At 35.6% G+C, this 14348-nt stretch overlaps 1 protein-coding gene across 1 annotated transcript in view; it reads right to left on the minus strand.

Moving 5' to 3' along the window:
• DMD (dystrophin) overlaps window positions 1–14348 on the minus strand; it is a gene marked incomplete at both ends in the record, with an annotated part of 1915324 nt that overhangs the window by 695711 nt on the left and 1205265 nt on the right. The window contains 1 exon segment of the mRNA XM_084258879.1: window positions 7677–7841. Within this exon segment, the coding sequence (XP_084115005.1) occupies window positions 7677–7841 (165 nt within the window).

The following is a 14348-nucleotide window of genomic DNA, read 5'->3' on the forward strand; positions in this document are numbered from 1 at the left end:
TCCATTACAAAATGCTAGTATATGACAGCTCACCTCATCTACTTACTAGTTTTCTCCATAACATAAAAGCTACTAATGGTTAAAAACCTTAATGAATATATATATTATACATATATATGCATATTTATAAATGAAACTTCTAGAAACAATAAGGTTAAAACTACAACTTCACACGTAATATGTGCCAGTTATATAGCATGTATTTTTGTTTGGTAAGAAAAGAATTTTGTCCTAAGGAAGAAGGAATAAGAGGAAAGTATAGGAAAAATCAGAATGTACATAGAAAGGTTTTAGAAAAGGAAATTTTCATTGTGTGGTCAAAGCTGACTATGATTAGACAGGTTTAATTACAAGATTTTGCAGAAAGAGTTAGTATCAGTAGTGTACCAAATGCAAAACCAGAACTTCTATTTGATAAAATGACTATTTTCTTGGCTTATTGGTCTGTTCTTAATAAGCAATTATAAATGGATTTTCTTTACCTTTTGAGTAATCTATTCTGGCAATAATGATTCTGTGTCTTAACAGAATAATATCCTGTGATTTTATCATGTTCTTGGTTATTTAAGACAACTAAATAATCTCACTTTTGAAGAGGCAAAGTCTTACTGCCATGTTACTTACCTATATTTATTCTTGAAAATTGTATCATCCCTTTGGTTAAATAGGTAGTATAACACAATCAGTGACTTCAATCCCCATTCAGTCAAGAGTCCAAACCTTTTCACATCTTTCATGCCCTATTCCAAAAAATAACTATGCCGATGGAGTCTAACCAAAGCCTCTCTGATGTCTGTGCCTTCACCTAAAACGTTCATACTGCTATCCTCATTCCACCATCTAAAGATGCTTCTGGTCCAACATTTCTGAATCTTTACAATGAGCTAAGGTATGGACTCAGAAACTGGGTTTGTAGTCTGGTCCAGCCATTAATCTTTGCTTTCTTCTTATTTCCCAAGAAAATTCCCCTCATTAAATACCAATGGTTAACACCACCCAGCAAATATCCTCTACTACTAAGGCTTTTTTTTTTTTTTTTTTGTGGGACCCTTGCCGGTGGCCGGGGATCGAACTGGCACTACAGAGGCTGCGGGCAGCCTTGCAGCCTAGTGCTCAACCGCTGCTCCACCAGGGGAGGCCCTCTACTACTAAGTCTTAAGAGTCAATTCAACTAGTTCTTCAACAATAGAAAGCTTCTAAAATTAACTCCACGGGCTAGATTTCCTAAGTTGTTCAATGGAAAACTTGGCTTCCTTTGAACAAATGAGGAGACCTACAAAGATAGTCTGGGCATTCTTCTTAGCTTGGTAAAGCTGAAACAGCTTTCTTCCTAATTATACACCTATCTTCTCTTTTCTTAGCACATTTACTTTAGAGCATTTTCCATTGTACATTCTTTCGCTGACCCTTTGAGATATAAATCTATAATCCTGTAATTATTTTGTCTCAAGGACTTGGGGGTCATTCCTTTGAAATGCAAAAATCATGCAGGACAGCACCCTGTCTCCCAGACTCTGTGCAAGGACAGTGTCTTATCTTGAATAAGTAGAAACTGGCCAACACAGATGGCCTCATTGCACTGACCAGCTTCCCCCCTAATATCCTCTAGTACTTTTCCACTAGCTCATCCCTATATGACCAACCTTGCTTGTCTTTTGCATCAAGAGTTGTTTTCACACTCTTTCTCATATTGCAATAGACTTGAATAAAATTATGGCAGCACTATTTACAATAGCTAAGCTTTGGAAACAACCAAAATGCCCAAAAATAGATGACTGGATCAAGAAGATGTGGTACATATACAAAATGGAATATTACTCAGCATTCAAGAAAGATAAACACATGCCATTTGCAGCAACATGGATGGAGCTGGAAGGGATCATGCTCAGCAAAATAAGCCAGGAAGATAAAGAAAAATACTGTATGGTCTCACTCATAGCAGGAATCTAGAAAACTTAAATAAGGGACCAGGAAAAAGAATAACTATAAGAAAGAAAATATCAAAATCAACAAACAACTATTAACCAGAGACACTCTATGGGGGGTGGCGGGCGGGGAAAGGAGGGGTTGGGGTCAAATTAAGGGGGTTGCAATTGTATGGGAAACATAAAAATAAAATTAAAAAAAAATTCCTTGCACGTTAAGGTGTCTGGTGCAATTTTTCTCTGACAACACTTAATCATGTGAACACATGCAGAAAATGATTGAAGTGTTCAGTTACTTGATTGTTCAGTTACAACAATTTTGTCCTTCGGTAGTTTTCAGTGTGGACTTTACATTATGGGCAATTATGATGAGGTTTCTTATGTGGTGAGGGAGAGTCAACAGAGCAGTGGGTTACATTTATTTATAGACCACAAAAGGAAGTCATTCTTGAGGGGAGTAGAATGTCCTTTTTAGCATCAAAATGAAAGTATTCCAGTCAGCAAGACTTAACATAAATTATGTTTCCTCCTCTACCTAATATTTTAATAAAAAGTTAGGAAAGCAGTAGTTAGGCAGTTTTATGTCAGATAAATAGTGTACCTCCAGCTCATTATTGAAAGCTTTCATTAAAGATTTAAAACATAAGACCCTTTATAGAAATGTGAACTGGTCCCTGTTTCTTAGCATTCAATTATCATTTCTGAAATCTGAAATCAACATATTTTATGTCTAAATTGAGAGTACATTTGAAAATCAAAATTCAAAGGCATGCCTTCTAGTGGGCTGACTGATGGGAAAGGACTGTGATTACGCCTAATTTTCACCCTCTACATCACGATCTCATTGATTATGTTTCTCAGCTTGCTAAGGGTTCTGTGAGGTGATTTTCAAGATGAATATTGCTATTTGCAGGATTTCCTGAATAGGAATATTTCGGGAGTAAATTGCACAAACCAAGTGATGTGCAGTCAATTTTCACTCCAGCATAAACAATGTATTAGAACAGAGCCCTCAAGGCTTTTTTTATTTGGGTTTCATTACACAGGTAGCTGCATTTCATCAATAAGCATGAAGTGCCAAGCAGGCAAAACTGAGGCTTATGGAGGGTATTACCTATTTTTCAAACAGGTGCTCAGTTTGACTAGAGAAAACAAATGATCTGAATGGCAAGGCTTTAGGCCCTTAGTTTCTTTCTTTTTTTTTTTTTTATTGTGATAACATTGGTTCACAACACTGTATGATTTATAGGTACAGGACCACACCTCTTCAGATGTTATGTTAAACCCCACAAGGCCCTTAATTTCAATGGCAGCTATGGTCAGACAAAGAGAATTTCTTTACATTTAGGAAATGGAGCCATTTATTTCTTTGTTTGTTTGTTTGTTTGTTTGTTTGTTTATTTTTAAAGATTTATTTATTATTTATACAAGCACTGGGTACAGTCAGAAGCGCGGGAGGGTGAGAGAATTCACCAGAGCCAGAGCAGGGAACAGAGCAGACAGACTGACGAAGTACACTGCTGAGGGGAGCAGCGGGTGGCAGGAGAGGTCTGCGCGCCATGTGGGACCCTCGCCTGGTGGCCGGGGATAGAACCTGCGTTGCAGAGGCTGCGCGCAGCTTCACAACCCATTGCTCAACTGCTGCATCACCGGAGAGGCCCCAGAAAAGGAGCCATTTATGCATCTACTTTCTCAGTATTAACTCATTTCTGAGATTTTTAAAAAGGTGTTCTTCACTCTGTGTTAAATAATGGACATATTCTCAAAACTCTTTAACAAACTTTTGGTTTTTAGGAGTTTAAATTTAAGCAAAAGCAAAATCCATCCTCTCATCTTCCTCTAACAGAAAAAATAGTTTAATATCTTTAAGCAGAGGTCTATAGCAGAATATAGAGGCTAAAATCACATGTCTTATAGAGGAACTCTGTGCAATCTGAATAAATCACTTATAAGACAGTGAATATAGATAGAAACTAGACATAGGGTGATAAAAAACTAGGTAAGTCAGTAAATTATTCACATAGGTCACGATTTCCTGATTAGAAGCTAGGGATCTGAGAATTGGGGGGAGAATTCTTCAAGTCATCATATATACACTTTTATGATCTTTTTTTTTTTTTTTTACCTTGGATACAGCCACGACCAGAAGAAAAAGACTAAATGAATATTTTTGAAATCTGCACGCCAGAGATGAAAAACTCAGAATATGCACAGAGGACAGCAGCCAAGGAGTCTGACTGCCAGGGGAAAAAGCAGCTGCCTCTCCCTTCAGTGATTTTATCCAAGCTGCAGGAGGTAAATATCATGAGTCTCTGAAAGTCCTCGCAGCAGTGAGAGTTGTGACTTGTATCTTTGATAAAGGAAACTGATTAACACAGTGAAGAGTGGCTTTCACTTCAAACTACAGGGGCTAATTTGGCAAGGAGCTATGGGCCATGGACAAACAAAGGCCAACGCAAATTTGCAATATCTGAGAACCATTCTGGGGGTACCAACTGGGGAGCGGAAGTCACTTTGCTTGAGTAAACAGACATGGATAAGAGTATTTTCTTATTTTTCTCTTCAGTATAGTCCACAAATTGAGATAGCTAACATTGAATCTATTTTTCCATTATTTTAATGAAAAAGCCCAATTTAATGAAAGACTACATTGAAAAGTAAAGGGATATACACTTTTTGAAAATCTATGAGTTACAAAAAGCTATGTATGATAGGAACAAAAAGGTGATGGCCTTTCTTCTTCGCAATACTACATCAATAATTATTTGAAAATATACTAGATTCAAAATAATTAAGAATTCAGCTAGGGTATTCTTTATTGGACCATATAGTTGTAATTTCTTCATTGAGACTATTTATTGAGTGATGAAAAAAATCAGTATTGATGAGATGCAGTTGCAGTGGAAAATGGGCCCTAGTAAAATACCTCTGAGGAAGTTATGTTCTAGTTAGGTAGAAAAAAAGAAACTGGAGAATTCCCAGTACTGATGCTTTCCCACAATTATGATATGCTTTGGTTTCACCCAGTCTTGTTCCTGTGATTGTGTCTGACCCCAACACAAGTGCCTCAGAAGCCACTCCTTGGTGTGAAGCCCTCTACTATGCCATTGCGGTGTAGCTATCTGTGATGTTATCTGTCCTGCATACTTCCCTACAGTTAATTAAGTTTGTTGTCTGCGGTCTATTGTGAACTAAGTTTAATAATCAGACTGAACCCAAGACCATCCCACTGTTTGAGCAGTCACAGCTTTGCACTCGTGAAATGATGTCTGCCTGCTCTTGGGGTGAAGCTATCAGAATGGTAGATATAATTGTCAGGAAGAAGTAAGATTAAAGTAGTGGCATGTACTTTTCCAATATAAGGCACTTATCACACCTTTCTTTCTTTCTCCTTGTCCTTTCTCAAGTCTATTTTTCTGAAACTCTCTCTCAAGAAGATCCTGGCACTCCCATTAAACCTGCCCTCTCTTCTAGCTAAACAGCAAGTAGATGGAGATAAAAAATGTCATGTGGTTATAATTCTGGAAAGTAAATATATCAAGCAATTTGGGTAAATGAATTAAAAGCAAAACTACTCAAAGATTTTACTTATTTAGTCTGAAATCATCCATCATTACATTAATTAATAGGCTATGCTTCCAAATGATTTGGTCTATTTGATTGGTTAGTTCATGTTTTTCAGCCATAGGAGAGGCAAAATAGGGCATGATATTGTGACAAGTCCTTAGAATAGGCTCTAGGGAGGTGGAAAATATAGGAACAATCAATGTCTACAAGGACATTAAAAGGAGGAAATGACAGCGTCCAAGTGGCATTTTTGTCTGGGTCCTTACCTGTAGCATCTCATTACCATTTGGGTTGCCGTATTGCCATCTTTATTCATTGTTTAAAAAACACTAACAAGTAACTACCATGCACTGGGCTCTGGGATGATGAAGTTGAGAAGGAGATAAATAAGAAGATGCCCTCTGCATTCAAGGAACAGTGTCAGAAGGCATTCTGGTATGTCAGATTTAGGGGTAAATCAATGCACAATGACCACAGGAGATGCATTCAGATGCTTACAGGAAAACCTAAATTTACTTGGGCTATGCAAGAAAGTTTGAAAGAGGCAATGACGTTGAATTCAGTTTTGAAGGATGGAGGGAATTTTGCTGTATCAAAAAAAAGGGGAAATAATTTATTCAGAGAATAGAGATTAAGAACACAGACATGGCAAGAAACAACATGCATATAAAGATACCATATAACTTGCTGGGAATGGAGTATTAGAGGAGGTTGTTGATAGACTAAAAGGATGGAAAGGTAAACTAGAGTCAGTCTGAGAGGGATTTATTTTCTCTACTAAAGAACTGACATTTCAGTCTTACCCAAAGCAATATAAATGTTCAATACAATTGCTACCAAATTTCCAATAGCTTTCTGTAAGTTAATAGAGGAAACATTACTGAAGTTTGTATGGAACCACAAAAGACCCTTTATAGACAAAGCAATTCTGACTACAAGAAGAGGAATGCAGGTATTACACTACCAGTCTTCAAATTACAATACAAAGAAATGGTGGTCAAAACAGTATGGTATTAGAATAAAAACAGACACACGGACCATTGGATTAGAATTCAGAGTCCAGCAATAAACCCACACCTATACGGACAGTTAATTTACAATTAAAGAGCCAAGACCATACAATGGAGAAAGGAGAGTCTCCTTAACAAATGTTGTTGGTAAAACTGAACAGCCACATACCAAAAATGAAACTGGAGCACTATTTCATATCATACACAAAAGTTAATTCAAACTATATCACAGATTGGGATGTAAAACTGATAAAATACATAGAAGAAAACACACGCAAAATGATAATCTGTGACATCTGCTTCAGAGATGTCTTTGGGGACTCTACTGTAAAAGCAAGGGAAACAAAAGCAAAAATAAACAAATTGGCCTACATCAAATTAAAACAAGTCTGCACAGCAAAAGAAATTATTAACACAAAAAGACACCCTACCAAGGGAGAGAAAATTTTTGCACATCATATACATAAACAAAGGACTAGTATGCACTTCTTGTTAATTGCAGCTCTATTTACAGCAGCCAAGCTAGGGGAAAAAAAAAAAAAAAACTAAGTATCTAATGACAGATGAGTGGACTAGGAAGATGTGTTATATAACACAATAGAATACTCAGCTATCTATAAAAAAGGACGGAAACTTCGGTTTACAACAAGACTGATACCAGAAGGGAAGGGTGGGGGAAGGTTGGAACAAAGGGGTGAGGGAATCCCATGGACTATGGTAGAGGATTCCTGGGGATTTGGAGGAGGGCATGGTGTGATAACATGCATTTGTAGAGGTATGCACTGATACCCCTAAAACTTATACAGTGATGTAACCCAACATTACCCAAATAAGCATAATTTGAAAAAAAATATAACCTATATTTTACTTTGTAGGCACCTAATCTCCTAAACAGCTTTGAATTTGGATAAGGAGTCTACAAATATGTATTAAGTTCAGTTAAAGTAACAATTGAAAATGGATCACAGAAACAGATATGATGAAGACATTCTAGTGATATGTTTAGTGAATACATGGTTGCTAACAAATGCTAAGAGGAAAATACAGTCAAATAATACTAATACTCATAATAAACATTATAATAACAATGAAGATAGTGACAGTGAGTGAGAAACTTAGTTCAGTGATATTGCCATTCTTTCAGAAAACAATATTTAAAAGAAAATGTCTTTACCTTAATGTCAAATGGTCCGGTTTGATTTGGTTGATTATAAATTTCCAATTGATTCCGAATAGGAAAGAGCCACAGTAGCAGATGATTTACTTGTTCTTCAAGCTGCCCAAGCTCTTTTATGTGAGCCTCAAGCTTTCCTTGTTTCTCAGGTAAGTCTCTAGAAACCTGCAGGGGAAAAATCATAAAAGATTTTCATGGCTCAAATGAAAAAGGGAAAAAGTTGTGAGATGTCATTGCCATGAATTGATTTGGCATATTAATAGCATAATGTTGATTACTTATATATGCTTCATGTTAGGATTTAATGAACATATTACAAATCATTCAATACTAGTTATTCCCAAAAAGTCCATGTTTTAAAGACACTATTTTTTTTTTTTTGAAATTCATAACACACTTCCATTCAAATGGAAGCCCAACTCCAACCACTGAAAGTTAAGGAACGCATTCTTCACTTAACCACTCACTTACTAAACATAATGGTGTGGCAAATTTTATATACCAGACACCCTGCATTTATACTTGTTTCTAACTTTCTTTTATGTTAAGGAAAATCATGTAAGGAAATCCTTTTGTGTTCAAGAAAAAATTGGCGAGGTAAGCAGTTTTGTGAGCTACAGTTTCCAAGCCCTGTGATAATAAAGTAAAACAGAATCAGGCCACTGGAATGAAAAGTAAAAAGAACACTTGGGTTAGAACTGAGACTATACCAGAATGATTATTGGTTCTTTTAAGACTTCAGCATTGTGTTTGGAAGTTTCACATTTATTGACTTCTTTAATCTACCCAACAACCCTACGGCACCTGGAACTCATGGCATGGTTGATCATTTTAACAATAATTGGTTTTGCCCTTAGTTCTTTCTGCCACCTATTCTATCTTCCACTACAACCATCCTGTTATTCTCTACACTTTCAACTTGGAAACTTTCAAACTATATTTAAGGAACGTTGTATTTTTTAATTGGGCTTATTTGGGCCCAAGAGTTGTGGGGTTAAAAAGTGATACATAAATGGATGAAATAATTAATTCACAGAGGAAGGAATTTTACATGAACTCTTGTTACATGTAACTATACAACATGCATGTTGAAATGTATTGTAAATCCATTTATACATATTGTGTAAAGTGCATGTGAATGCATACATAAAGGGCTGACATCCAGCCTTGGCTGATGCAGGCGAGTCCAGGACTAACCTTAGGCTCTCCCAGCAATACTTCCTTGGAAAACTAACTTTAAGATGAATGGGATATGTTGAACCTCCCTATTTTGTCATATGAAACTAAGTGGATTGGGGGAAGTTGTGAGTTGACGTACAGACCCTGGGTCCACCTGACTTAAATTAGTATAAAAATTGAGGAGAAATAGAAAGGTAACTTGGATTTAAAGTGTCCAGCATAAATCTTGTTATTTATCATTGTTTAGAGGTGATATTGTTTTGCAACACTCCGTGTAATTTAGGGGTATAGATTCACACCTCCTCGGATGCCTACTACCATACCTTACCCATAATCCCCCACTATAGTCCACTGGGTCCTCTACCCCTTTTATTTCTTAAACCTTGACTTTTCTTCTTAATAGTCTTTCTTTATATGGGTGAAGAAACAAAGGAGGCAAGTGGTAAGTTAGCATGGAATATCTGTCCATGAATAATGAATCATGATTTTTTTAACTGCTTTGTCTGACTTGTACCCTACTAAATAGTAAAGTAAATAGTTATTAGAAGAAGGTCTATTGTTATTTTATGAGTTATAACTCATAGAGACATCTACTGTGATGAACTGTGTGTGTGTGTGTGTGTGTGTGTGAGAGAGAGAGAGAGAGAGGAGAGAGAGAGAGAGAAAGGAGGTGTGTGACAACACAAATGTAACTCCATGTGTATAATACTCTAATAATGCCATCATCTTATCTTTTCCAGCATTTATAAGGAGGTAACTAGTTTATATTTATTGGATCATTTTCTACTCACAAGTACATATAAAAAGCATCTTACAGCTCAACTTATAGCATCCAAGAGCCTCTAGATTCTGAAGCTTCTGGAGATAATAGCCATCATATTTTCTTAAAATTAAGCTATGAACTCATTTTTATCTGATCACAAGATAGTTCACATTTCATTGAGGCTTCATACATAAGTGCAGAAATCTGTGTAACATTTAACTAAGATTGTTGGTTTTCTTCTCATCCTCCCAATCTACCCTTTCAATGGGTGCAATATTTTTCTGCAATTATTCCCAACTAAAATCTGGAATAATAAATAGCTTTTAATAAGAACTTGGGGAAATTTTCAGCTTAGTCATGACATCTGCATTAGCTATCTCCTCAAAGAGCATGTGCTTTCCACTAGCACAGTATTTACCTCACACTATTTGTTAATTACACTTACCTCCCTCACTGAGTTTTGGTTTCTAGATGAATTGGGTTCCTACATTTAACAGGCCTTCAATAAGTAACTGTGGAATGAAAGACAACTTCCAAATTCAGGATCATTTTTTTTTCCTAAGTAAACTGCAATGCATGTCCAGAGTCATCAAACACACACACACACACACACACAATATTTATATATATAATCCTTAAGTTAAAAAGCTCTATTAGGCAAAATATTGAGAAATTGAACTATGTAAAAACAGAAACTTCTTTGTGGCAAAGGAAACTATAAGTCAAAGGAAAAATAAACTGTGAAAAATTACTTGTGACTCACTTCTCAGATAACAGACTAATTTTCCTAACACATACAAGAATTTCTGCAAATTAATAAGAAAAGGGGTAATGACCTCAAAGAAAATTGGACAAAATATAAGCATAGTTTAGAAAAAAAAAACACACATTGATTTTAAACACAGAAACTAAGTCTTGATTATAATGAGAGGTCTGAATATTTCATCTGTTGAGCTGATTAAAACCCAAGTATGAAAACACACTACTACCAAGGTCATGGCAAATAGATTCCTATGCATATTTGTGCCCCTCTGTGGAAGAAAATTTGAAAAAGTCTATCAAATGCATGCAACTTTGAGCCAGGACTTTAACTTGTAGGGATTTATCTTGTGGATATATGCCTAGAATTAAAATCAATGCTTGGTGATGACAGCTGCAGATGGTAGATGGGGTGGGAGATCTTTCAATATATTTTTTCATTTAAAAAAATATTAATGAACTACCTTTGTAAAGAATACATTTGAAATTATAATTTAGAAAAGAAAAAAAAATGCTACCTTTTCTACTTACCACAAAATACTGGTGAGTAATTATATCTTGTTATTCAAAGTCATTAGTCAAAAGCAGACTATTTTCCTATGACAATATCACTTAATTAAGGGTAGGATGGAAATTGTAACCTTCTAACACTCACTTTTTGTACCTTTTTTTTTAACTCTTCAAAACAGTCTTCAGAAATTGAGGTTTTCTTCTATGTAGTTCATGGAAATGGTTAACAGATGTGACGAATTTATGATGTAGAGTAAGATTTGTCAGTTTCTATGTGTTTTAAAATAATTTACTACTTCATAGTCTTATGAAAACACAGTATACCATAAAAATGCATTATATTTCCTAATATTCTTTGAAAGTACTATAAAACCATGCTCTTCATTTAAAATGTTCCCTGTGGTGAAAGAAAACAATTAAACACATTCAGTTCCCTTATGTGTTAATTTATTATCTAACTAAATCTTGACCTAATTTCACACAAGATTAGTTTCCTTTTCTTTCAATTTCTGAATTCTAATTTCAAATGTGTATAAGGTTTGATATTAAGATAAACAGATGTGTCTATATTAGGGGAAAAAAAGACACAAATACATATCTTACTACAAAAATACTCCAGAGAAATTTAAGCACAAAAAATTAGTGAAAACAGAACTAGTCAAAAATACTGGTAAGGGGAAGCCCTTTCAAGGTAGAAAATAGTTTGATAAACTATTAAATGTATTATTTGTATTGTTCATCTAGAAATTAAGTCCAACCAGCAGAATTATAGCAACTGAAAGTATTTGCAGCATCAAAGGATAATATAAAAATGATCTTTCAATGAATGAAAAGGGATGGAGAATTTACTGCAAAATTGCTTAAAGAACATAAAGAAGAACTTGACAAAAAAATTCAAAACATGCAAACAGCCAGTGAGCAGAGAAAAGTCTAATCACTAAGTCATCAATGAAATACAAATTAAAACTGCAAATGATGCTATATCATTTGGTATATATACCATTTGGTATATACCATCTTTTGCCTGTTTAATTGACTTTTGTAAATGGTGTTTGTCAAGGTTCTGTATAAAACAACTCATAATGTTTGTTGGGGCACAGAATTTATTTGCAGATTTTTGTGACAATGGTTCATAATTAAATGAGTTAATTGAATATTTGTAAGAAAAAAAAATGACTACTTAGTGCATATTGCGCTTATAAAAAATCAATTCCAGGTTGCTTAAAACTGCAAGGTAGGGGCCTCCCTGGTGGTGCAAGGGGCTAGATCTCAGCACTATCAAGATATCGATAGCTACTGCAGCATGAGTTTGATCTCTGGCAAGGGAGGTGACTCACATGGCACAGCAGACCTCTCCTGTCTCACCCGCTGCTCCCCTGAGCAGTGTATTTCAGATCTGCCTGCTCTTCTCCCCACTCTGTCTCTAGTGAATCCTCTCACCCCCCCCAACACACACCTCTGGCCTGCACCCCTGTTCTTATATGCATAAATAAAAATAAATATTTAAAAAAAGGTCTGGAAGGTAAGGCAAAACAATAAAATATTGAAAAGAGAACATATGTTAATATCTTAATGATTTCAGGATAAGTAATCCTTAAGTCCACCAAGGAAAAACACTAAGTCCACAAAGGAAAAGATTGACGAATTGGACTCTATTCATCATAAATTACCACTAAGAGAGCAAAGCAAGATTGAGATTAGAAGATTTTCACAATGCATATATCTGACAAAGGACTTGTATCCAAACAACTCCCCCATTTATAAGAAAAGGAGAGCTAACATTTCTTTTAATGGGCAAAAAATGGCACAAGAACTTGACACAAGTAGATATAAAAGTGGTACTAATCATCAGAGGATAACAGCTTGAAACACAATGACATACCAGTTCAAATCGACCAGAATAACTAAGAGGAACGTGATTGAAAAACCACACTCTTGAAGAGGATATAGAACAACTGGAACTCTCATATGCTTCTGGTAAAAGTGAATAGGCATGACCATACTGGAGAATTGTTTGGCAGTATTTTCTAAGGCAAATGTAATGTATCATATGATCCAGCTATTCTACTTCTAAGTACAGTCAAAAGAAACGTGTACACACATGCAGCAAAGGACACCTAAATCATAACGTTATTCATTATTCAAAATAGTCTCTTTCTATAAACAACCTAAATGTCTGTCAACAGTAGAATGGAAAAAGTAGGGGCATATTCACACATTGGGATACTGTACCATGAATATAAGTAAACAGACTGTGGCACAAACAAGAACATAGAAGAATCTCACAAAAATAATGGTGTACACGAGAAGTCAACTATAAAGGCATATATTGTATGATTCCTTTTATATTAATTTCAAAGAGGCAAAAATAATCTAGGTGTCTCTGGTTTATAGTTGCTTGTTCATTTTTACTTTATTATAATCATTTTTCCTGGTCCCTTATTTAGGTTTTCTAAATTCCTGCTGTGAATGAGACCATCTAGTATTTTTCTTTTTCTTTCTGCCATATTTCGCTGAGCATGATCCCTTTGAGACACACCACAGGGGGTAGCAAGGGAGGAGGGATTAGGGTCAAAATAAGGGGGTTGGGAATTGTATGGGGAATATAACCTACATGAAAATGCATACATGGTGCAAAAATGAAAAAAATGATCTAAAAATTATATAAAATAATTAAAACGCAAATGCTCTTGTTAAAAAAAAAAAACTAATCTAGGTTTTAAAAGTGGGAAAAGTGTTTGGGTGAGGGTGGTAGCTGGGAGGAGTTAGTCAATGGGAGGGAGCATGGATGAGGTTCCAGAGTAATGTTCAAATTCTTGCTCAGGGTGGAAGCAACACAGAGTAATCCATCAGCTTCTATTCCCATGATTCGTATACTTTTCTGTGCATCTTCTATCCTTCAGTGTATAAGATTACATGACAATATCTGGAAAGCCTTAAAAATATTCATTCCTTTCAACTACAGAGTTCCACTTCTGTGAATTTTCCTGGGGGGAACCTAGGAAAACCTCTTACATAAACTGCTGGTAAATAATTAAGGTGGACCATCCCTCCGGTGTGTGGGGAGAGGACTGGGTAGAAATGTGCAGAATTAGGCACAGAATGAACTGACTGTTTATATCCATATGGAGACATGTGACAAGAATGGTCAATTTTGTAATTTATAGCAATGAAAATAAATCCCCTAAATAGGATAAATTACATCCAAAATGGATTTTTTTGCATCCATTGAGGTCCATATCATGGAAAACATCCTATGATAATGAAAAATATTCATGACAGTATTAAGTAATAAAAAATAAGTTAGACATAGCACATAAATTATTCACTTTTCTATGTATACTTTTTAAGATTTATTTATTTATGCATACAAGAACTGGGGTACAGGCCAGAGGTGTGGGGGTGAGAGGATTCACCAGAGACAGAGCGGGGAACAGAACAGGCAGATCTAGTGAAATACA

This window comes from Talpa europaea, assembly GCF_964194135.1.
Source record: "Talpa europaea genome assembly, chromosome: X".
Taxonomy (NCBI): domain Eukaryota; kingdom Metazoa; phylum Chordata; class Mammalia; order Eulipotyphla; family Talpidae; genus Talpa; species Talpa europaea.